Genomic DNA, 25,876 nt, shown 5'->3' on the forward strand with positions numbered 1-25,876 from the left:
TATTGCAAATTTCAGTACAAAATTGTCTTCAAAATATGTAAATAAATATTTAAATATTTAAAAATATTTATTTATGAAGATGATTTGTTTTTTGTTATATAATCAGCGTAAAGAAAATATTAGACAGAAAACTTGTCGCTAATTTGACCCTCTACACTGCTCGCATACCCTCTGCAGATCAAGTTCCGGTAGCCGGTATCTCGTTTTCTCTCAGGCTTGAACAGGGTAAGAAAATTATCTACAAATGCCTAGTTAATGCAGTTATGTATAAGATGAGTCATGATGTTGCCTTTGAAGTTAAATTTTAATGTGCCTGTATGGAATTTGTAGGGTTATGACGATTAAAATTGCTTAATAATGAATCCTAATAAAGTTTGTCCATACGTGCATACCAAACATGCAAAAATGAGTACAAGTGCAAGTCGAGTGAGATGAAATTATCGTGAGATCAAGTCTGCTGCAGATGCAGATACTGATACTGTGACTATAAACTGACTAAGCCTAAAATATAATCAAATAAAGTAAAGTATATATGTATCAAAGTATGTGTATATATCTACTGGTGCGTTCAAGCGATTTTTGAAGCTAGAATTACAAACATGAATAGGGTGTCTGATCGCGCACCCGATGTTGTGTGCTAAAATTCTTCCCATAGAGATTACACGCATCCCTATGCAGCCTACGTGCATTGCGCGACCATGCAAAAAAAGTCAATTTTTTTTTTTCAAATCGAGATTCAAACCTTTATCAGTTGTGATCCTGAAGGTGATAATCAATGAATGAGGTGTCATATGAAAGAGCAGGTGAATTCCAATATTTCCAAAGGGGCGTAGCCCCCGAAATTCTAAAAATATCTTGGTCAAAACAGCAATTTAAACATTGTGTCCTGGCTAACTCTGAGGTTTGTCACTTTTGAGATATGACGCCCCGATCGATAAGTAGTCCCAGTCCTAAGGAATAATTCTATGTGATTATATTTTCGCTAGCCCCTAGGGATCACAACTGATAACAGTTTAAAAATACCCTTCTCGCTATTTGGTGGATCAGCTAATTAGGAGGCGTGCGCTCCGCTCAGTCCAAACCATGGTTACATCGCGTAACATCTCCGCGCACGAACGAAACCCCAAATTCAATTACACATTATAGTGACTGAAATTATGGTTGGCAATTCCCTCGATAAACCCGGAAGTGAATACACGTTATAGTCAATGGCAATATCGCGGAGACAACGTGCGTTGTCTCCGCGATATTGCCATTGACTATAACGTGCATTCACTTCCGGGTTTATTGTGCGACGAACGCCAACCATACTAGTCAATCGCACATGTCGCGGAGACAGCGTTAGCTCAAGCTGCAAGTCGCGGATTGGCTTAGCAGCATGCGTACGATATGCATACGCTTGCATATCGCGCGATACAGCTGTTTGGCTAAATTTAGCAAAACAACATCACTCTGCGTGGACGTCTTTTTCGTCGATTTTGACCAAAATGATATGAATATACCAGCGTGTTGGAGGGGCTGTAACTTTTGATAGAAACATCGGTGAGACTTGAAATTTGAAATGTATTATTCTGATAACATTTTTTATTCAAATATCAAACAAAAATGGTGAAAAACGATCCCAAATTGAAAATTGAAAAATCGTTCAGACACCCTAACATGAATCACAAATCAAAATGCTGTTTTGGCGTTACAAAACATGGTTACTGCAGGATCAGGAAAGCGTTCAAGCAACTGTTTCTAGGGTGAAAAAGTGTCGCTTGAACGCACCCTACATGTACAGTATACCAAGACGTTGTGTGTCCAGACAGTTGCTTTAAAACAGTTATTTGAAGAAATTTACATGCAATATTTCAGAAATCTTTAAAGAATAAAGATTTAGGGTACAACTGTATAATGTAAGACAAACTTATAAAGGACAAATCTAAAGCCTAAAGGCCAAACAGATGCACAATCATGAAATGGCCAAATGCCCATTCTAAATTACTAATTTCTATTTCTAATTTCAATGTCAACATTAATAGTCATTAGGCCTAATCATATTTTGACATGTTGAACTTCCTCCTTTGTTTGGTTTTAACTCATAATATTTGGCAGTTAGTCAGATTTGACCATTTCATAGATCTATATGAAATCATAATGTAAATGATTTTTGTTTTTTGTCACATAATTATACTTTTTATTCACTACTTTTTCTTCTTTCTGCAAATGTTACCATTGACCAGTCAATGTTGTTGTGTTTACTGAGCAGTGTAAAGTGTAAACACTGCACTAAACAGGGTTGTAAATTGTAACAATTCCAGACAAGTTTTTAATTTCTTGGATGTGATGGCTGATGCATGTCACTCAGTCACACAGACACTTGACAAGATGAGACAGTTGGTTTTGCTCATATTGATCAAGTAAAAAAAATTAGTGTTAAACCAAGCCTAGGTCACTCCAGTCTCAAGTTCCAAGTTATATTTGTCTATTAAATACAGTAAAGATAAATGTAAAATTCCAGACCTCCATTTGGATGAAACATCTTGTATTCAATCCAGCAAATTTTTCTCCATCTCAAAATTTGATATTGGATTATGAAGGTACCAAAATACAAATTGCAAGCTCACAAATTTGTTGTTGAAATTAAGATTCATCAACCAAGGCATGAAAAGAACTTTGCAAGGTAAAAGAAAAACATTCCTAGCTGACGTGAACATTTCAATTTTGAGCTAACATTTACAGTATTGAAAATAGCTTATGAATTTATAACATTCACATGTACACAAAATTGTTAAACAGACAACAGCAGTAAAGAAACTCATATTTTAGATATGATACAGAATAAATTTCCAGTTGTGTTTTGAACTGGAATGTAACAGTCTGGTGGCATTTTCTCTTGAAATCAATACTTCTAGAATCTAGACCTGAATCTATTTGCTCACATATTACAATTATATATATCTTGAAAATCAGACAGGCGATCAGCTTGTAAAAGTCATGGGATTCCTGACTGATTTAAAGGTTTATGATTATGATTGCAGCATGAATCTGAGGCAAAGACACCCAATCCCTTTAAGACTGGATGTTTAGTTGGGTCCTTGTTCTTCACTACAGTTTTTCTTGCATCAAATAACAAAGTTTCATTTCCTCATTTTCATTTTTCATAGCAGTCAACATGGCATCCTTGATGAGATTGAGTGTGAGGAGGGTCGCCTCCAGTGTCTCCAGGACACCCAAGAGGAACTTCCATGACAAACTCTACGCCGACAGACTGGACTACCCAGCCCCCAACTGCAGATTTGTGCAGGAAGCTGAACTCTCAGCAGAGATGCAGGCACTCAAAGTCAAAGAGAGGGGTGACTGGAAAGCATTGACACAGGCCGATAAGAAAGAACGTAAGTCCAGGATCTCTCACTGTTTTGGGGCTTTCCAGAGCTATCTCTCTATCTATTACTGATGACTGATGTAGAGGTGGGATTGGATCTTGAGTGGTTCAACTGAGATGGGGAGAGGCTTCACCTATTGGGCAGCCAGAAATTGATTCTTCTATGTGAAAAAAATATTTGTCGTAACTTGCAATTATTGTAGGTTGTTAACATGACTTTTGAAGATGGACATATCCACAATAACGGACATAAAATATGACTATAAATTTTGACTATGATTCACCATGAATAATGGTATGGTAATATAGGTTTTTTTAATGTTTTTGTTGTTGACAATTTTCACTCTCCCAGAAAATGTAAGCAATGGTGAATTTCTCTGTGTATAAATTCCTCTAGAATGTTGATAGCAGGAAAACAGTTTTCCACCTCATTACAATTTCATAGAAAACTCATGTACAATTCAGTGTTCAAAATTTGGCTGGAGTTATCTGTACAATCAATATAGAAAAATATAGTCTCAAGTCTCAACTTATTTGGTAACAGATGTACAAAATTTTAATTAATTCATATGTCGTCCCAAAAAATAACTTGAGTTATTCTGAGAGATTAATTATATTCTTGCCCATTAATCTACAAGATTCCTTACCAAAGTTTATGAGAGAGGTACAAATTGTATACGGTAAAGCATGACATGTACATGGCCATTTCCTTGATAACATGAAGTAATATGCGATGTCGTTAATCAAGTAAATCTGTATACAAATTTATGGATGCTTCCTTCCCAGTTGTGTGTGATGATGAAGTATTTCATTCACCTGCTATTATCCTTTCTACTACAATTGCCAAAATGCAAATTTCACAAATACATTGGTGCTCTTCTGGGGTGAAATTTTCACATTTTAAATAAAACAGATTTGTCAACTGCTATATTTTAGTATCTTTAAATACATGAGTTACAGTTGTTCCCCTGTTATATATTTTTCACTGAATATAATTTTTACGATTTCAGCTATTTTTTTCCCTCATTGAAAAGTAAAGGTTTTGTTATTGAGTTAAAAAGTCTTTCTAACTAAAGCTTGGTGCATCCTTGCATGATACATGTACAACTTTGCCTGGTACGTCACATTGTCAAGAAAATGGCTGCGCCCATTTCATGCTAAAAGGCATTACATCATGTCAAGAATACGTTCATTGATATATCTATTGTACATCAAAAAGCAGGAATACATCTCATTTTTCAGAATACCTATAAACTTATTCTTTGCCTGCAAGTTTGACCAATCAGAGGCCTTTTTATGCAGTATATGAATCAGGGATGATATTCTTCCGCCAATTTCGAGATTTCAAGATGGGGGAAAAAACAACCCAAAACTTACATTTTCAGATTATCATTAATTGTACATCTAGCATTGACCTCACTTCCGTAGCAGCATTTTATTCTCATTTAAACAATATTATAGAGTAACAAATATTTCTAATGCTTTCCCCGTAAGGGGGCTCTGTCCCCTAAACCCCTGTCAGGGGTGTTGCCCAGCACTCCTATTTAATCTTCCTCCTTTGGGGGAATTTCTCTGTCTCATCCCTGATGAATATGATATCTATGTACACAAATATATTAAGCACATTGAATATCGCTCATACTCGTGCTCCTTTTTTCTTCATGTTTACTATAGTGTACAGGATGAGCTTCAACAAGACCTATTCAGAAATGAGGGCCCCTACTGGTGAATGGAAATATGTCATTGGTGGAGTGTGTATAGCAATAGCAGTCTCTGGAGTCATCTATGGCTTCCAGAAGGCATACAGTAAGTTTACATTAAATTCCTAGATCCATATTTCACTTTCATTTTCATTTATCTGTCCAAAGTACGTTTTTACATGGATATTTGTTTTGCTCACACATACATGTGAAAACCTAATCATACTTAACAGTTTATACTATGCTGTTCCTCTGGCTTAAATGTCTTTATCCACTGTTTGTTTTTAATTTGTTTACATATCTTTCAGTAACAGAATAAGTTGGGGAAAAAACAAATGATATCTATACTTGAAGGGAACTTATTTTACAAGGCCTTTTGCATTATTTTAGTTTTCCTTTGTCTCATTTTTCGACTGGTTAATTTGGTCTCTTTGATACTGTTTGAAATGATTTTTTTGTTTAACTGCTTATATGTATTATATTTGCATGAATTTGTATAATTTCATGTATTTTTTTTAAATGTATAATATTGTAAAGACCTATTGTTTTTATATGAAGATGGGAATAAATTAACAAATGTTTAATGTAAAAAAAAAAACATATAAGGCTCTAATTTCAAAAACAGAAAAGAGATACAAAACATTGATACATTATATTTAGGATAATTGTCTTGTATGATGCATGCAGAAGAATTTATGGAATTGTGGAAATGAAAATGAATTGAAATGAGGAAATCCATGTGAAAAATTGGACGTTGCAAGACATCACCGTAGCTCTATGTTTAAAAAATAACTCAAAATTATTCGAATGCAATTTTTCTGCATAGTCCGAAGTCTTGCCTTTTAAAAGTTGAATATCAGCTTGTAATTGGGACCAAAATACTTCTTGACTTCAGTAGATCCTAATATCTCACTTAATGCACAAATGTGAATGAAAACAGAAGTCATATTACATCCTTTTTTTAAATGGGAGGCAGAGAGAGCAAAGAAAAGATAGGGGACAGAGGGAAATCCCCCCCCCCCCCCCACATAACAATCAAAACCCTGCACAAACTATAATTCTGTGTTGTTAAGGGATCGTGAAGCAAAAGTTTTTGAAAACAGATTTTATTTATACGAAACCTTCAGACGAAATTCTCAAAAACTTATCCCAAATCTTTTAACACTCTTTCATTTTCTATTCTTCCCTTGTTCAGTCTCGCCACCCCTGCCACACACCATGTCGGACGAGTGGCAAGAAGCCCAGCTCAGGTACCAGATCGCCATCAGGAACGGTCCAGTCACCGGCATAGCCTCCCAGTGGGACTACGAGAAGAACGAATGGAAGAAATAGACCACCAAACCCAAACCATGTCCCTCAAACCTGTATATTTGATATGAGAAATATTCATTAACTTGCTAGATAGGATCTAAATTATCCTCAGGACATGAATCTAAATGCAAATGGGATCGGTGTCGTGCTAGAGTGTTGTGATTTATCTTGATGAATACCGATAATAGGAATATGAACGAGGCTTAAGAAAAATCATAATTCATTTCCCCACCACACATGTATTGTATAGATTATATTATAGAACTGGTAGCTTTTTGAGTTCTTTAACCAAACACTCGGCATTGTCCTAGATACATTCTATAATGGATTCGAAAATCAGCGACTTAAGGATGCAATTAAATGAACGGTTTAAACCTTATGAGGTGTGAAAGTCAAGTCAATGCTATCGACAGTATCCACCAAATTAACTTGATGTGCAAGATATTTACTTGATGTTGAATGCAAGAAATTAACTTATGAATGTGACTTGTAATTATAACTTGCACAGGTGAAAGTGTAAAGAAAAGGAGAATTATATTTCTGTAGTGCTGTGTGTTTTGTGGTTTTTATTGAAGTTGGACTTTTCCCAGACAATTGATTTTGTCCTCTGTGTTTTAGATTGATGTCTTGACAATATCAGATGCAAAATTAAAATGTTTTGAACATTTGATGCCAATTTATGTGTCTTCTGTCTACTTTTCTTGCCTCTGGTGCTCGAGTATTGTTTTATGGTTATGTAAGTAGTCGCAAGTTCTGGAAATAGATAGCATTTTGTCAGAAATTGCCCATAACTACAATGAATTGTTGATTATGTAGTATAAAATAGCAATATATGTTACAAAATTCAAAATAACAAGTTACACATAAGGAACGAACAAGATGATTTGGATTTTCATCTCAGCTGACCGACGTCCTTGTTTTTGTTATTTATGTGTAAAGAATACAGTTTCATTCTGGGGAAAAAATATTTTAAAGATTTCGGGGGCTACTTATTAAAATTAAATTTTTTAATTTGTTTTGCATTGAACTCTATGCAACTTTTGAGGGCTATTTTTTCGCTGGTTTCATTGAAATTTGTCGTTTTGTTCTCAATCATTCAGTAGATATTGGCAGACAACCTGTGATCAAGTCTTTACAAGGAACAGTAACTATTAGTGCTTTTAGTCTCCCTCTCTCTCTCTCTTCTCTCCCTTCCCTCCCTCCCTCCCTCCCTCCCTCTCTCTCTCTCTCTCTCTTCTTTCCCTTCCCTCCCTCCCTTTCTCTCTTTCTTCTTTATTTATAAATCTAGGATAACTTTTCATCTTCAACTCATCTTATGTCCATGAATATTTATAACTTGACTCCTTTGTCATCCATTGCACTGATCTCAATGTTTACCAGGTAATTTACTACATTGCATCAGTGGTGATAGGAGTTGCCAGTAATGTTGTTCTGTCTCTGAGCATACAATTCATTAAACTTCATAAAATCATGGCCACCACAAAATTAGGTTTTCAAAAAAAATTAATCACATCACATGTCAAGTTTATTCTCATATTTAATCAGCAAGTGCACTGCGCTAATATTAGTGATGCATACTGTACAAGAAATATATTGGTTCATCTCTATACATTATGTACAAAATATTTCACTAGGAATTCAATTTCCCAGTTGTATAGACCAACATGGTCAATGAAAATGGATGGAATGAAGAAAGGTAGACATGGATACATTCTGAATAATATCAATATTGTACACTATTTAGCAAAAGATAGATATTCAGTACAAAATAGAGCTATACATTTATTTTAGTTACAAGAATTAATATTTTCTTTAAGATGAGACATAGAATCCTATGAAAGACTGAATTTTCTGGTGCAGGAAGATATTCATTTCATAATTTGGCACAATTTCAAGTTTCTGCCAAAGTATTAACTACATAGTTATTGCTTTACAGATTTTATTTCTTTCTGTTTTAGCTTTTAAAAACAATTCCTTCAAATTAAATCTATTTCTATAGAAAATTAAAATTAAATTAAACTCAACTTTGCTCTGTACTATTATATCAATTCATGTGAAGCAGTCGACTACCAGAATAAATACTGTAATAACATTTCACTACATAGATATCAAAAGGCAATGTTAAACAATTTGGTAGTGTTAAAACTACCCAAATAAAATGACTACCGTACATGTATCACTTTCAAAACTGATAGCTTAAACTATTTGTAATGTTGAGTGAATGTAAATAGAAATAAGTGAAGACCATGCCAAGGTGATTTTACACTTAAAGTAAAAACGTAGGTACTTTATTCCCATGAATACCGGTACACACACAGAATGAATTAGTCTGCAGCAGAGTAAATTGTAATAAAATACATGAACTCTCAAAAATTTCAAATGAAGATGTCTATTTTTATACAAGCAATTACATCACTGGTTGACAAAAAAGATGGACGGAAGAATAGATGGACGGAGGTGTTAAAAAACAGACATTGCCTTTTACCTCATTTCAATAAACAAGTTTTACAAAATCAAATTAGCCTTGAAAGAAACTCAAACATGTTGGAGCCCCTTACATTTTTCAAAAAAAAAATAAAGCCTCAAAACTGGCACCATTGTATATGTAACATATCTTTTCTTCAAGTTCATGAACAAAACTATGAAAAACCCTTTGGATGGCAAATCAAATGCAAATTTTAATCTTGAAAAACAATATGTTTAGTGAAAAATATTGTCCTGTTTCCACAATTTCAAACTGAATTTGTGAATTGTGAGGATTGATTCAATGGGTCATTTATGTTTATTAAAAAGGCAATGAAAATGAACCACAATCAATCATTCATATTTCATGAAAAATACAAATTGAAGTGTTCAGAAACATGTTGGAAGTGTACATATTCAATCCTTTAACGACAAAGCAAGTATTTTCATACTATTACTCATATAAGCCCAAAAGGATATATTTAGATTGATCACAGAATTTGACAAGGGCCTGTAGCTACGAGACAACTGAAACAGCTAGTACAAAACAAAATCTGGATGGGTATGTTGAGATCAAAGACAATTTTTTCTTGCAACATTGACTGGACATCATGGAACTCAATATCCAAGTAATCCTTCAATAAGTTTATAGTATGAAACAAAAGCTAGACAAACATATTGAGATCATCCATCATACTTTTAGGCAGTGGTACAAGTACATCATTGTTGTAGGAGTCGGTGTAATTTGAGCTACCCTTCAAAAATAAAGAGTCACTTCACGATACAAAACAAAGCCTGCACAAAATATTCAGATCAATCAAAACTTTCTATATCAGACTGTGAAATCTGAGTTATCCTTCAACAATACACAGAATAACTTCATACACTATGAACATGACAGACAATGAAAGCGGACAAAATATACAGTTCCTCAGGTAGACAAAGGAACATCCCTTCACTGCTATTATGTAAAAATGTGTGGAACAGGTGTCACATGCATATTCACCTGTTCTACACATTTTTACATAATAGCAGTGAAGGGATGTTCCTTTGTCTACCTGAGGAACTGTATATTTTGTCCGCTTTCTTTGTCTGCCATGTTCATAGTGATAGTACAAACAAAATCTGAAGGAGATTTTAAGATCGATCACAATTTCCTGTCACGTGACCCTGTAGTTACAGTCTGATTTCACAGTTCAGTAATCCTTAGATGACATATCAAGAATGCTCAGAGGACGGAACGAAAGCTGGAAAGATGGGTGGGTCGTTGTGGCCAATTTGACCGTGCAATCATATCGGAAGCCAGTCGTGACGAGGAATGTCCAGCTCAACGTCCATATCGGGGGTACATCTGGAGTAGAGGAGAGAGACGGAGAGATTTAGTTTTATTTCGAGATTTGCGAGAGAATTGATGGGAGAAAATTGATCAGTACTGTATTGCCTGTACAGAGGCAGGAGGGTGTTACCTATGTGTGTAAGTATACCAGTTATCTTTGGGCTCCTAAGAGATGATACTGGTACATGTATTTTTGTTTTTAGATCATTATATTTATGACAAACATCATGTAATGAAATATTATTTTCTTACTAGGCAATCGTCTTTGATATTATAAACAAACAATCCAGAGTGGCAAAACTCATCCCTGTTTTAAAGCAAAGCTTCCAATTGAGCAAGAAGCCTTCTCACTCCACAGCAAAATAAACTTACAAATAGAACAGTTTACAATTTCACTGAAAATGGACGGATGATACTTACTTTTGAACTTCTTTGTAGAGATGAGGGAACATCTGCTTTCTGACATCACTTTTAGGGTCTGTGCTCATTGATTTGACGTCCTCTTTCAGGTGTTGAATGATGGTTTCTAGTGCTTCGTTCTCCTCTATGTGTCCCTCAATTTCCTACAATCACAAGTTTAAAAAAGTCAATAAAAACAAAGGTTGAATTCCATATATACGATATCCCATAGAGTGTTTATTTTACATTTCTACTGCTGAGACATGCAATAGTAAGAAAGCAAGTAAATGCTTGCATGTGTAAGAACAGGGGGCCTATCGTTTTAGATCCTATTCACAGGGACTAGTCTATTGAATTTTTTCAGTACCAGTACCTTAGGGCAGCTGGGCAATAGCCAAGGTAATAATAGTACTTTGAACGCTGATGCTTTGAGCATTCCCTCGCCGGAAAGGATACGTGTGCAATAGAAATGTAGCTATTATTTTCTTATCTTCTTACTTTTTTAATTAACCAGCTTTCCCTCCTCAATTGGCAACAATTAATCTTACTTTCTACTCCTTCATAGTTTGAAGAAAGGAAAAAATGTTTATAAACTGAAGCAATGTGAAAGAAAATTGCAAAATTGAACCAGAAAATTGCCAGTTTGTACACAAAACAGTGATTTTATATTTCAATCTGCATTTCCATTTCAGAGACTTTTAATGATTAGTAGCAATTAAATCACTCTTCTTCCAAAATGGCACAACGTACTGCATTGCAAATAGACACCACATTTTCTGTGAATTTTGCTCTTTCTGATTATGAATAATATGTAATTCCTAGCATTCGTTCTGGATCAAAAGATACCGGTAATGCAAAAATGCCCCTTAATGGAGACACTGTACTGCTATGGGTTAATACAATATTGGCATACCTTCTTCATAGTGATATTATGTATGGCCATATCCTTGACCCCCTCTTGCATGAGATCCTGAGCAAAGTCCGTCGCCTGGGACTGGATCTCCCTCAGTCTATCATCTCTCCTCGTAGTGTACTTGGAAGTCTCCACTTGGATTATCTTATCAAGTTCATCTTGCTCAGCCTATCAACAAAATGAAATCAATAATTGGATTTAATATGACAGTCAACTCTGATTGATTGAAGATCTGGATATGAAGACTACCTGTCTGTAACCATCACACTTGTTGCTTCTCAAAAACAAGAACAGTTTTATTATAACTGAAATGGACACTTGCACATAAAGCCAAATAAAGCACGTCACATGTATCCACATGCTTTGAAACATTTGTACAAGGGAAAAATCCATTGTGCAGTTAACTTTCAATTTCATTAAGTTTACCATAAACTGTTCTCATATTTCAATTTTTAACATTGTCATGGTCACATGTTACACTCGTTGTCTTATGTCACATGGCAAAAAATTGTAGCAAGAGCAGCAATACTGTACGCAGGATTTTTTCAAGGGGGGGGGGTTAATTTTAAAATTCTGCAACGACTCAGCCAGCCGCTGAATAAGCGAGGGAGCACATTTTTTTTCTTCACCCTTTAGCACAACAATAATTTCTTTTTTTAATTAAACACACATTCAAAAAATTGAGGGGGAGGGGGTTAACCCCAAAACCCTCCCCCTCTGCGCGAATGAAGAGCAGTAATTTATGGCAAAAATTCTATTCACTTTTATTTATTCTACTCAATTTGGTTCGTTTTTAATAGGACATGTTAACAAGAAAAATAACCTCTTTTCATGAGCAAGGAAAGTAAGAAACATGTGTACATCCTCCTAAGAATTAAATAGCCATGTGACATGGGAAGGGCAATGCAAAAATGGCACTTTGACATGTACATTCAATTCATTCAATTCAACAGAGCACTTTGCCACAAGGCAGAATAAGTATGTAATACAAAACAGCAATTCAACTGGGGGCACACTAATTACCTGAGCACTCCTAATCCTATGAAATATACACTGCACTGTTTAAACATGGTACTTTAAGCAGAAAAGAGAAGCTGCCATCGAAGGCAAAGATACATAAAGGGAATTTCCAGGTGTCAAACGGCCGAGCATCAGACTCTTCCAGTCCTTACCTTGAATTCTTTGGCAAGATATTTGATCTGTTTATGGAGCTCCCTGATGCGCATAGCTCGGACCGGATACTCCTTGTCCTTGTAACTTGTTAAGGTCGCCAGCTCTTTCTTGGTCTCGTTCAGCAGGCTATCAGCAGCATCTACTTGTTTCTGAAGAACTGTTTAGGAATAGTCAATAAACGATGTATATTTTCAATACTTGCTACTCATTAAAAGAAAGTTATGGAGTAGAAATCATACCTGTGTATGTGAAGTCAATATGTGCCATCTACTGGTTTTAAGCAATATTTTCTTCTTTTCTTTCAGTCTTTTAATTTCAAAACATGTGCTGTGTGTGGTACCTCCCAAAACTTTTAAATGTACTGGGTGAAACACACATAAAAGTTCCTTTAAATTACATGACATTCAAACTACCTACTTCCTTCATCTCACTCTTGGACAGAATGATAGCTCTTAAAGTTTATACAGGTAATTCTAATAAGCAAGCCCTATCCCTTTTTTTGTTCATGACTATAAAGTCTTAGTCTGAATATCAAATGTTTAACGTTTGTCCCTCTTTTGTTCCTCTTCTGATCAAAGTAGGGTAGAGGTTTCATGATCTAGTGAATACGCCACTGGACTAAGAATCACGTGGTTTGCAGTTCAAGTCCTGCTGAGGCTCTAATGTCCTTTGGCTAGATATTTTTTGTTCATGACTATAAAGTCTTGGTCTGAATATCAAATGTTTAACGTTTGTCCCTCTTTTGTTCCTCTTCTGATCAAAGTAGGGTAGAGGTTTCATGATCTAGTGAATACGTCACTGGACTAAGAATCACGTGGTTTGCAGTTCAAGTCCTGCTGAGGCTCTAATGTCCTTTGGCTAGATATTTTTTGTTCATGACTATAAAGTCTTGGTCTGAATTTCAAATGTTTAACGTTTGTCCCTTTTTTGTTCCTCTTCTGATTAAAGTAGGGTAGAGGTTTCATGGTCTAGTGAATACGCCACTGGACTAAGAATCACGTGGTTTGCGGTTCAAGTCCCGCTGAGGCACTGATGTCCTTTGGTTAGATATTAATCTACATTTGCTACTCTCTATCCAGGTGGAGTAAACAGGTACCTAGTAGGAAGAAATTCCTTGAATACTTATCATGGTAGTTTGGCTAAAGCCGGAATAATAACATGATTGCAGGGCCCTCAGGAAGAACAGTACTCATAGAGTGGTGAAGTGTGACGTCATCAAAAATCTATTTTTAGAATTTCTCAATTTTTTCTTCAAAAAAAAAACAAACAAAAAAATGTCCTATGGGAACTCAGTGTTATAGTGCTCTGGTTCATAACATTAGGAACCAGAGCACTAATTAACATTGAGTTCCCATATGACATATATTTATTCAGATGGTCATATCTCAGCAAATACTTAACATGTTCAATTGGTTTTTTTAACATTCGGACATTATTTTTGATGCCCTTTGGGAAAATGAAGAAAAAATTGAGAAATTCTAAAAATAGATTCTTATGATGTCACAGCTTCGGTACTCTATACAGATGAGGCTACCCTGGGTAAAAAATATGTTATTATTATCAGGTCTCCAGGGCCCCACATTTTACCGCTATACTCAAAAGACAGGACTATCTGCTTGTATTTTCAAACATGTATTATCTCAAAGATATTTCTCTCCTACCTAGGACATCTTTTGCTATCTTGTCCTGAGCCTGATTAAGTTCAGCGTTCGCTGACTCCTTCTGAGATTCAAACTTGGTTGACAGAGTTGATACAGCTCCCTGAAAAGATAAAAAGTAATGATAATACTGTACCTAGTGATATCTCTTTTTAAATACCTTATCTTCTGCCATGATCAAAATGTCACCCAGGGCTTTAACAAGGTCCGTGGTTCAAGTCCCGCCGCAGCACTAATGTCCTTTGGCAAGACATTGATCTACATTTGCCACTCTCCACCCAGGTGTTAAATGGGTACCCGGTAGGATGCGAAAGCTAATGTGGATAGATTAGCAAGTGTGCGCTTGTAAAAATGACGCCTGGCTGGAATGCTCCCCAGGGAGTGGAGAATGTGCATTCATTGTGTGCGGGTAAGCCTGAATCCAATGACCGGGGTAATAATATACTTATCTGTAAAGCGCTTTGAGAGGGCTTCCGGTCCTGAAAAGCGCTATATAAGAACGAGCTATTATTATTATTATTAACTATCATAGAGGAAAAATAATTCTGGTTTCCAGGTAAACGATTCATTTCTTTTTTGAAAGCAGATTCTTTTTTTTTGTACATTAGCCAAATTCTGTCTAAGGATATAAATGGCGTATTGTATGTTTGGACTACAAGTACCTAGCTTTTTTTTTCCTCCAACAGAAACAAGTACATGTACATCAATTCATATGTGCAAACTGCTCTCAAGGAAATTGTTTGAGGTCTATATTTGCCAATTGAACGACGAATTAAACTCAACATTTGACTCTAGACAGCTCATTCGTGGGAAATGTGAAAAAACCTCAGCAGCACAATGTGGGCAAATATCATTTGGCTCTATGCAGTGTACATAAAACATAATCTGACATAATATTTGCAGATATAGATTTGACAGAAATGAAATCACCCTTGTCACAAGTAATTACAGTAGTTCCTCTCCTCTTCAAATTGCATAACCTGCATTGTACATACAAGTCGTCTTAGCCATCTCCTTACTCCCTCTTCCAAAGCTAAAATGCTTTGAGGCAGAAATAATATTGACGGCTCATGACTATAAAAAAAGAGACCATTTATACTGGTTGCAGTTACAAATATGACAATGATTTTACAATGGTGCAGAAACTCACCCGATATCTCTCATATTTTTGAAGCAGCGTCTTGACTTCTTTATGCTGCATGAAAACAGAAAGACATTATTATCATCATAGCTTAGTCATCATCAGTACAGGTATATTCATGAGGCATATAAAGATTCAAGCTGTTGTGTAGATAAAACATGAGCATGATCTTGATCTTGACTAATGGTATTTCTCAATATCATTTTTAACCTAAATTTCTTGATCTCGGATCAAACAATTACTTTAAATACTACTTTTAAAGTTTTTACAGATCAAAAGAGGATAAGGGTTATAGTCACCCTTACTTCCAATATTGTCAATACTGATTTGTAACATGTATGCATGTTCTGTATGGATGTTTTAAAATTTCAAGGACAGGATATTCCATCGCGTCATTGTTTCACAGAATAAGCATTTAAACAAAGTTGAGAACAGATTTTTTTAAAAACATGTTTGCTATACATGTAGATACAGTCCTGTACTGAACATCAACAGGAATGAAATTAGTCAGCTTTCAATAATTCAGGCTTTTGAATAATAAAACATGCATTGGCCTGTGTGAAAAACAACAAAAAAGTATTTAAACACTTACCACATCCTTCTCACTGCTTTCTATTTCTAATCTCATCTTTGAATTTTCAATTAATCTGAATGTATGTCATTAAGGGAAAGAACTTAAAACAGAAAAATCACATGTATGCAGTTCACTTCAAAGACAGAACCAATGACTAACCGAGAAATTTTATTTTCAACTCGTCTTTTGTTCACCTGAACAACCCATTTGGGAAATTATCTAATTGTGTATAATTCTTTTCCTGTATTTTTGACAAATATCTACTGAGTTTATAACAGACTGATCATGTATGTCTATATACATGTATATATATTTTCAAATTGAACACTCACAAGCAATGTTACCACAGACTATAAAATCACTAACATTACAGCTTTGGGAAATGGGAAGCATAATATCACCCTTTTTTATATACAGGCATCAAGAATCTAATCTAACAGTCTAACACCATTTCTTATACTATAGTAAATAGTAAATATTTACAGGTGATTATACCCAATTACAATCTGATACTGTAGACTGACAGAAAAAAATTCTGTATTCTATTTTTGCTCCATACATGTACCTCGATATCGATATGAAACCAAATCATCAGCTTTAACTGTATATTATTTGAGAACTTCTATGAAAGGATACAGTGTTTCTTCTCGTAATTTGTAGCTCTCTAAAGCTTTCCGCCTTGCCATTATCAGGAGTGATAAAACATTGATTTCCTTTTGTCTTTCTCTTGCTAGCCTCTCCTCTTCAGCATCATGCGTTGCACTTTTAGCTCTGCCGTGTTTATGGTTGCAAGCTAGACCAACGTTGAACTTTGAAGTTGACTTGATTTGGACAGGAAGCTTAGAAAAGTCCAGTACTATAATAAATAGGAAAACAAAGTGATAAAGAAAGAGAGACAGTGGGGGAGGGGGGGGGTGGGGGAGACAAGTTAGACAACATTAGTAAAAAAATAAAAAAAAAAAAATGGATGACATTTGACAGATATGGGAAAAAGCAAATAAAAATATCATAGAACGAAGCAATGTACAGTAAAATCTGTATTTAAATACCACTCAAGGGAAACATGAAAAGTGGTCTTTAGAGGCAGGTGGTCTTTATATGCAGGTTCCTTTAGTACAGGTTTCAATGAGAAACCATATTCAAGAGAAACATTACATGAGGTCTTTATCTAAACAGGTGGTCTTTCTATACAGGTTTGACTGTACTATTGTATAAACACTGGAGTATTGCTTTTAAGAGAATATATTATAAACTTAAAGGCAAGCATTGAAGTTCAGATTTAGTATTTTAAACTAGTAAACAACAATTTAAAATATCTTGGTTTTAAAAAATATTATGACATTGAAATTTATTAATTGCTTCAACTCACTGGATTCTTGTCGGCTAGTAGAGCTTCCTCCCTTTGACTCTTCCTCTCCCCTAGTGCCGACTCTACTCTTTCCTTTCCTCTGCCATTGGTCATAGAAAGAGTGTTTCATCTCTAAATCCTCCCCATCAGCCACATGCACAGGTTTCAGCGCATCCCCTCCCGGCCTCTGGCTTGCTAGGTCGGCCGCCATCTGTGCAATGCCAAATGATTAAAAACAGTAATTACAGATCCAAGTTTTGCAATGACAATGTTAGTCTCACACAGCAAAGCCTGATTAGAAGTGGAACGAATGAACAAACGAGCGAGCCGGCACTCGCTGCTAATCTGCGCATAAGAGATAGACAGCTACCTGTACCCGTCGGGCATTGCGCAACAAATACACAAAGTTGGTGTACATTACTGTGACCAAATGACAATGCCCAAGTCTACCAGTAGTAGCAGTACCACCAAGCCTTAATTAAGCCCAAGGCTCAATAATAAACTTAAAGACTCAACAAAAACAGTCTGTTTCTTTCCTCACACACGATTATAAGGCCGTGGGACCGATCATCATTTTTATCAACATTTTGCAAGACTTTTAGCATCCATCAACGGACAAAATATGCAAATGTGGTATGAAAATGTTGATAGCTTCCTTTTTTTCTCAAGATAAACCCCAAATCATACACACATTTATTATAATTACGTCTTAAATCGGCCGGATATGTTGCTCTTTCCTTCTGCGAAGAGTTGAGTTCGAAGTAAATATTGCCCGATGACGCTTTGCGCTAGTACCGTACCGTTACGTTGCTATGGCCAGCGCCAGCTACAGCTAGCTAGCTATCTAGCATGCAGCGCAGGCAGGGCATGCAATGCTCGAACAAGTGCCCCAGCGCCGTTCCGATCGTTCTTGATGCGATGTCGAACGAGCGCGAGCTAGCTAGCTAGCTGCACGTGCACCGTACCTTCACACTTGCACTCCTCCTCCCTTAGCTGCCCGCATGGCCTGGTAGGTTCGCCTCGTTGAAGTAGTCAAGTCTTGTCTACGTGCATTACGACACGCACGTAGCAATTGCATAATTTATATTGGTGACTGACAAGGGCAGGCAAGTTGATATTGTATTTGTAAGAATGAAAGCAGTTTAGGATACCGTTGGTTCATAAACTCTTGATAAATGAAAGTGAATATCAACTGTAAAATCAATAGAATAACTACATTTCGGATGTTTCAAAGCATGGTAAAAATTATAGGTAAAGTTTTTAAGAATAACTTAGAGACAAGTCAAGTCAAGTCAATTAGTTATCAATATCAGTTAAATTGTTTGTTGTGACTATAAAACGTTGAGTTTTGGGTGTGTTTGCAGAGGTTGTGTTTATTGGGGAAAACATGTGCATGATCATGTACTATGTAGACCTTTACTGTGATACTTGTAGAGTAAAATCTAGCCTGGGCCTATCAATTGAAGCCAACATTGAAGACGGGTATTTTTTTTTTAAGCCAGAAAAAAGGGGGCTGCACTTTACCAACTAGTTTAGCCTACTTTTGTCTAGGTCAAAAATTCTGTCTCTTTTGTTCGTTAGCCTTTAAATTTTATTTGGGTAGGATTGGCTCCTCACTTTCCGACTCTACCCAAATAAGAGGCTAACAAACGAAAGAGACAGAATTTTCGGTCTAACTTTTGTCAGGCTCGCAAAGTTGTGAATTGCATGTCTAAAAATGTATGCATGCACGTTGGATTGTTGAGTATTTCGTCAAGAAAGCCAGGTGATTTGGTATTATAACTAGCTCAAGTCGTGTAAGATCTATGTCATTTTGCATGTACACCTCTTCAAACTAGTACTGTTTGAAATAAAATGTTGACGTTGTCGAGGTAAACGACCTGTCCGGACAAACAACATTTGACGTATCCGGGCACCTACCCCCTGGACATCCACCCCCAGGATAACCACCCCCAGTCAACTACCCCGTATGACAACCACTCTTGGACGACTACCCCCAGACAACTACCCCCCCCCCCCTGGACAACTACCCCCTAGGACAGTTGTCCGGGGGGAGTTGTCCTAGAGGATGGTTGTTGTAGGGGGTAGTTGTCCAGGTGATAGTTGTCTCCGGGGGGTAGTTGTCCTAGGGGGTAGCTAGTTTACTTGGGGGAGGGGGGGGGGGGTATTTGTCCAAGGGGGTAGTCGTCCTAGAGGGTGGTTGCCCTAGGGGGTAGTTGACTGGGGGTGGTTATCCGGGAAGGGGGGGGTGGTGGATGTCCAGGGGGTAGGTGTCCTAGAACCAACATTTGGGTATATAATAATGGATCCCCCTAATGTCAATGAGAAATAACCCAGGGCCTTGTGTATTATTGCCCTAACACAAGACTGGCAAACAAACAGCTTAGATTCATGTCTTTTCTTCTTTGGGTAAAACTGCTATTGCCATAGCCTGGTCAGACTCGCGGAGATGCACAGGCGATGTAATTTACTCTTGCCACAGCATTCAGGAGCTAACAGAGCTAACTTGTCTTGATCATTGATGTGTTTTGAGAGACCCAGTTAATCACTGGTAGCCAAAGAGCTTGAATGAATTGGAATTCCATTCCAATAAATATAAAAAAATGCAAAAGTCTTCAAACTTTTAAATGAAAATATAAAATGTATTTAATTGAATGTTACGTGCAATAAATCACCAGGCTCTTTACCCTCTCCCCCCCCCCCCCCCTGTTTTCCCCCATTTTTTTCTTCCATGCTTCCAAGAGTACAAAATTTAATTTGCCTTTTATTAATATTATATATGAGATGTGGGCTCTAGCATAAGGACCATACTCCTTTTTAGCTCATCCCTTCACTCCCATTAAGATTTTTTTTTTTTTTTTTTTTTTTTTTTTGATGTATGATATTTTATGTATGATTATTCCGTATTTAATTGTATATATTTCGTATTTTTAATGATGAGTGTAAATAAACGAACTTGAACTTGAACTTGAAAACATTCACTGTAAAGTTTATTTTCTAGGATTCCGTAATGTGTAAGATACATGTAGTAAAGCTTCTTTACACCCTTTTTTTATCATCTTAACTATCCAGTTTTCCAGACCAGTTATCACCATGGCTACGAGTTTGACTGTGCGTAGAGTCTGCTGCAGTGCTGCCAGACTACTTCCCAGAGTGGAATCGAGACTACCACTCCACACCCAGACCAGACATCTTCCATCTTACCCCCATCACCTTCATCCTCCTCATCCCTCTGCCTCTCTCGGTGGTGTCACATGCGTGCTTAGAGCGGGAAACAGGTCCTCCACAAGCTTTCACATTTGCCAAAGAAGTTTTTTCAACAAGTGGTTCCCCACGTCCAGTTCTTCATCCGGCTCTTCACCGTCAAACCCAAGAGACAATGAACCTGCATCCCAAGATGAGGAGGAGGACTCCATCATCCCCAAGACGGATGAGATGGGGCAGCCCCTGAGTAACTGGAAGAGGATGAAGATCATGATGAAGGCCTACGGTTATGTCATCATCCCTGTACACTGGGTCATTGCACCAGTTTGGTTTGGAGCTTTCTACTACACTATAAAGTTGTGAGTGCTGTAGAATGTTACCTATGATTAATGAGGAGAGGGAGAGGAGGGGGGGGGGGTAGTCATCATTTTGATCTGGAAATGTCCCCATGGGACTACAAGTCCATATTATTGTGGAAGATTAGAATTTATTAAAATGATATGAGTCAATGAGTCATCCATGTTGGTGATATGAATGATTTAACAAACATAAAAACTTGTCCTCACATCAGATGAAGAAGTCAAGTTCATTGCTTAATTTTCATCATTAATTTGATATTCTTGTCATTGTCCAGTAATTTACAGTCTGCATCCTTCTAGGATGTTGGTAACATTACAGCTATAGGCCTTTTTTTTTTTTTTATCTAATCATATTTAATTTGTATAGTGCCTCATTATGAATGATTTCATTCCCCTTTTACAAATAATTGTATTCAAATTTTGAATAGTCTGAATGCAAATTGCACATATTGTAGTGAGTGTTTGGTAGTGCAAATCACAATGTTTGTCCTACATGTACCTAGCAACAACTAATCTATGGAGGTGTTGTTCTGACTGTTATAATACAATAATAAGTAATGTAATAGCTCGTTGCTTGGTAAATATGTATAAATTGGAATACATTACAAAACTAGCCTATTGAATTCATAACTTACAAACAGAGGCACAAGGAAAATAATTTACAAAACAGAGGCACAAGGAAAAAATTTGTTGTATTCTTTTACTTCTGATTTTGTATTATTTGTTTATAGAAAGCTTTTTTCTTTGAATGATCTTTCCTTCAGGGGTGTCGACATTGGTCCCTTCCTCTCCACAATAGGAGTCAGTGACCATCACGTTGAATCTATGCGCAATTCCAAAGCGAGTACCGCCCTCATGGCCTACGCCCTGTACAAGATCTTCACCCCTCTACGTTACACAGTCACCCTGGGCGCCACCGAGGTAACAATCCGCAAGCTTAGGAGGATGGGGTTCATGAAGCCGTCGCCGCCCAAGGAGAAGACGTATCGGGAGTCGCTCAAGGAGACGGTTGGAGAGATGAAAGAGAAGATAACGGACATGAGGGATTCAAAGAATTCATGAGCTTGGTGCCCAGTAGGTCCCTTTCTCCGCCGCTCTTTCTGACCTGCGAGCATAATTTGTGTGATTACGTAAGAAGCTTTGTGAACAATGTAATCAGAAGACGTATCAGGAGTCTTTCAAGGAGACGGTTGGAAAAATGAAAGAGAAGATAACGGACATGAGGGATGCAAAGGATTCATGAGCTTGATGCGCAGTAGGTTCCTTTCTCTGTCGCTCTCTCTGACCTGCGAGCATAATTTGTGTGATTACGTAATAAGCTTTGTGAACAATGTAATCAGAAGACATAACGGGAGTCGTTCAAGGAGATGGTTGGAGAGATGAAAGAGATGATAACAGACATGAGGGAATCTAAGAATTCATGAGCTTGGTGCCCAGTAGATCTCTTTCTCTGTCGCTCTTTCTGACCTCCTTGCTTGATTCGTGTGATTACGTAATAAACTTTGTGAACAATGTAATCAGGAGACTTATCGGGAGTCGTTCAAGGAGACGGTTGGAGAGATGAAAGAGAAGATAACGGACATGAGGGAATCTAAGAATTCATGAGCTTGGTGCTCAGTAGGTCCCTTTCTCTGTCGCTCTTTCTGACCTGCCTGCTTGAATTATGTGAATATTTGAAAAACTTTGTGAACAATGCGATCAGAAGCAATGCTGTGTCTTTCTGTGCTTCCATCAAAGATTCTGCAAGAAATTTTTTCAACACCCAATCCAAATCAGTGATTTAGTTTCAGTATATGTGGATAATTGTATGTTATGTTGCCTTCTCTGGCTATAAATTGCCACCTTGAAAATTCAACAACCATTAAAGATTCTTTGAGAGTAATTTAACGTCAAAATTGTTATTATAAAGGATTGTATGTTATGCCTTCTTGGTTGTTTAACTCTTCCATAACAAGCACTCCCCATCTAAGATTTGTGGCGTTTGTGCTTTTGCCCTTTAATTGAATCTTATTTCTTAGATCTTCTAGCTCTCATTTTTGTTGCAGAATTGGTTTCGTGAAACGACCCCTAGACCTAGAGTACTATAGTATATGCATTGTCTCAGCACTAAAATGCACATATAATCAGCAGTTTAAAAATGACAACCAGAATTAGTGGATAAAAGTGCCAGTGTATAACATGTCTATAATCTATATGAGTTTGATATCTTTGATTCCGAAATAGCTTTAGCTATTCTAACAAAATATTGTTGAATCTTCCAGTATTATGCACATCCGAAAGATCCGATAAAGGGCTTTGGTGCGACCTTCTATTTTGCATGCTTTCTGCTGCTGTGATATAAAGATGCACTATTTTGTTACCCGGTAATTGAAAATTATGGAATGATTCTGAATCGATTTGTATCAAGCAGTTTCAACCAGCCTGCAACCATTCCTAGTGTAATCCTCTTAAATGTCATTATGACAATCATGGAGAAAAATATTAATCTGTTGTTAAATTGATATGATGGCTTTAATAAGCATTGATCCATCGCTATGTACATTTTATGAGTTTGTGTTGTTAGTGCTGCCTCTAGGTACTGTAACTAGTCAGAATATGATGAACTATTCTTCTATGGAAGAGGGCGCCAGAGTTATTAAAAATGATGCATCATCGAGATGTGTAAGTGCAGGAAAGATCATATTTACAGCAATTACCTTATTACCCTTACTACCAGATCTACTGGAAAAGTGCACTCAATTGTGCAGCCAAGTTTCTAGATCCTTCTTCAATCTTCTTTCTATCTCTCTCTAGCTGGTTGTTTAAAGGCCCTATTTGATGAAAATACAACCTTATATCAATAGAAAGCTGAAGAAACGTATAATACAAATATAATAGAGTACAAATATTTACTGCACCCCTCCAAATAACAGGTAAAAATGGGTCTAATTTGCCGTAGATAAGGTGAGGATATAACTTGTGGACTTGATCGACTCATCTTTTAAAGCTTTGGCGATGAGGCAAAGTCATTGTGAATATTCTTCATATTATTTAAGGAAAGTGAGGTTTCATGAGATTTTCATGAAAAATTACCCTTTCAAAACAATACTGAATGAGAGTTATCACAACTAAATATTTGTTTTGTACTTGAATGTATTCTACTGATTTATCATGCATACCAGTAGATGCTCATATTTCTTTGCCATTCATATTCAACGTAATACTGACGACATAACTTGCATTTAATAGGTACCGGTCTTTGTTTGCAAAATTACATAGAATGTCATTTTTAATATGTGCCACTTTTCATCCCCAAATATATCTCTCTCTCTCTCTCTCTCTCTCTCTCTCTCTGTCTGTCTGTCTCTCTAGTCTCTACCTCCCCTCTCTATTCCTTTCATCTATCTTTCTATCTCCCCTATATCCCTCATATTCACACTTTTGCTCATATTCCTTTTGTCAGTATCTCTACATTTCTTGCGCTTCCTTGATTCACTCTCTCGTTATCCCTCCTCTTTGTGCAAGAATTTACTTGAATTTGATTTTTAAAATATGTTTCTAAATTTTGTTTGAATTTGCATACCATCTTGACCTAAAGCATGTAAGCAATATGTGATGCAGTGTTAACAAATGTATAAATTTGGAAATGATACATTGGTACCAATGTGAATTTTTTTTTTAATATAAAAAAAAGGATTTTTATAATGGTATTGTTCATATTTGTATGAATTTTCATATTCAATGGGAACTCAAAATGGTGGCAAATGAGTAAATGGTGTGTCTCTTGATGTTTTTGGAGTACACTATTTTTCTTGATATTTCCAAAAATTGTATTTGGAAAGTTTGGATTTAAAAACAAGACAAGTTCAAAAGTACTTGTGCATTACATTGTGAATCAACATTTCTAAGGCTACTGGTATATCACTTGCAAGTATTCTGCAGTATAAGTAAGAAAGATATACATACTGTTATTATATTTATATTCAAACAGTGACTCTAAGATATGTATTGCAATATGACTAATTTATAAGAGTATTACTAACTGATTATCTTTTATTGCGGATGTGATTGGAAGGAATCATTTGAATATTAAATCACACCAAGTGTGCAAGAATATAGCTATTGATTTCTTTGTTATGTTTCATGCTTGTTTAATGTATTGCCTCTTTATGAGTGTAAATCATCAAAGAACTTTAGGGAGAAAACAAAAGAAAGAGAGAGAGAGAGAGAGAGAGAGAGAGAGAGAGAGAGAAGGAAAGGAGAGGAGAAACAAAAGAAGGAAGGAGATAATAGAGAAAAGGAAGAATGAAAGTAATTACAGAACATACATATATGTCCGTATGAAGTAAGAATGAATGAATAGATTTACCGGGTACGTTCAAGTTCCCTTTATTCAGTTCTTTCATTAAAAGTATACAAGGGTAAACAAACATAAAAGTTAGAAAAATAATATCAATATATATAACATGAGAATAACACAAGCAGATCAAACAAGAAAAACAGGGGGGATATAATAAACATGATAATTACACAAGCGTAGAATACAAGAAGAACAAGAGGGGGGGGGGCATAATGAATGTATTTGGAGAAGACGGGAAGGAAGGGCCTTATGTAAAAGTCTGTCTCCAGTGATTGTATAAAAAAAACTACATTATTTTGAAAAGAAAGGGAACAACAGGGGAAAAACAGTCTCTCCTATGAAGATGAATGAATGAATAAATTAATAAATATATGAATGAATGAATGAAAAGATAGATGGATGAATGGATTATCGCAAATTTTTATTTCTCAAAGGGTTTTTCTATAAAAAGGTTGAAAAACGCTACAGTATGTCAGTGTTCCCCTCTTACTAGTTTTATTCATTGTTTACATTTAAATATGTCAGTTTTCAATAATATGTCGTTCTTATTCTTGTTCATTGTTTATATGTATGTTTTATAGACCTCTGCTC

General features: G+C 36.3%; 3 protein-coding genes across 6 annotated transcripts; 2 read left to right on the forward strand and 1 right to left on the reverse strand.

Moving 5' to 3' along the window:
- The first annotated feature begins 95 nt into the window (after positions 1 to 95).
- Positions 96 to 7,054, forward strand: LOC591899. Its single transcript, XM_011668940.2, has 4 exons — positions 96 to 225; positions 3,153 to 3,377; positions 5,042 to 5,173; positions 6,263 to 7,054. Exons 2-4 carry the CDS (start codon positions 3,158 to 3,160, stop codon positions 6,397 to 6,399), a joined length of 489 nt encoding a protein of 162 aa, XP_011667242.1. The 5' UTR covers positions 96 to 225; positions 3,153 to 3,157; the 3' UTR covers positions 6,400 to 7,054.
- A 2,938-nt stretch (positions 7,055 to 9,992) lies between these two features.
- LOC591878 (myosin-11) lies at positions 9,993 to 18,195 on the reverse strand. 2 transcript variants are annotated; one of them, XM_791425.5, is made up of 10 exons: positions 18,090 to 18,195; positions 17,405 to 17,594; positions 16,672 to 16,891; positions 16,054 to 16,108; positions 15,471 to 15,515; positions 14,324 to 14,423; positions 12,662 to 12,819; positions 11,490 to 11,657; positions 10,598 to 10,740; positions 9,993 to 10,192 (listed from the first exon to the last, which is right to left on the reverse strand). In XM_791425.5, the coding sequence occupies exons 2-10, from the start codon at positions 17,592 to 17,594 to the stop codon at positions 10,132 to 10,134; spliced, it is 1,140 nt and encodes a 379-aa protein (XP_796518.1). In that variant the 5' UTR covers positions 18,090 to 18,195; the 3' UTR covers positions 9,993 to 10,131. The 2 variants fall into 2 exon arrangements, with proteins under 2 accessions (XP_796518.1, XP_030831368.1); XM_030975508.1 differs by having other exon boundaries at positions 17,405 to 17,604; positions 18,090 to 18,175.
- On the forward strand, positions 17,733 to 25,051 carry LOC591865 (protein FAM210A). Of its 3 annotated transcripts, none has more exons than XM_030975509.1 (3): positions 17,733 to 18,016; positions 20,456 to 20,946; positions 21,711 to 25,051. In XM_030975509.1, exons 2-3 carry the CDS (start codon positions 20,477 to 20,479, stop codon positions 22,006 to 22,008), a joined length of 768 nt encoding a protein of 255 aa, XP_030831369.1. In that variant the 5' UTR covers positions 17,733 to 18,016; positions 20,456 to 20,476; the 3' UTR covers positions 22,009 to 25,051. The 3 variants fall into 3 exon arrangements, with proteins under 3 accessions (XP_030831369.1, XP_011667245.2, XP_796505.3); XM_011668943.2 differs by lacking the exon at positions 17,733 to 18,016 and adding an exon at positions 18,252 to 18,392; XM_791412.5 differs by lacking the exon at positions 17,733 to 18,016 and adding an exon at positions 18,397 to 18,489.
- The last annotated feature ends 825 nt before the right edge of the window (positions 25,052 to 25,876 follow it).

The sequence above is a fragment of the Strongylocentrotus purpuratus genome, unplaced genomic scaffold, assembly GCF_000002235.5.
Source record: "Strongylocentrotus purpuratus isolate Spur 01 unplaced genomic scaffold, Spur_5.0 spur5_scaffold_8, whole genome shotgun sequence".
NCBI classification, from domain to species: domain Eukaryota; kingdom Metazoa; phylum Echinodermata; class Echinoidea; order Camarodonta; family Strongylocentrotidae; genus Strongylocentrotus; species Strongylocentrotus purpuratus.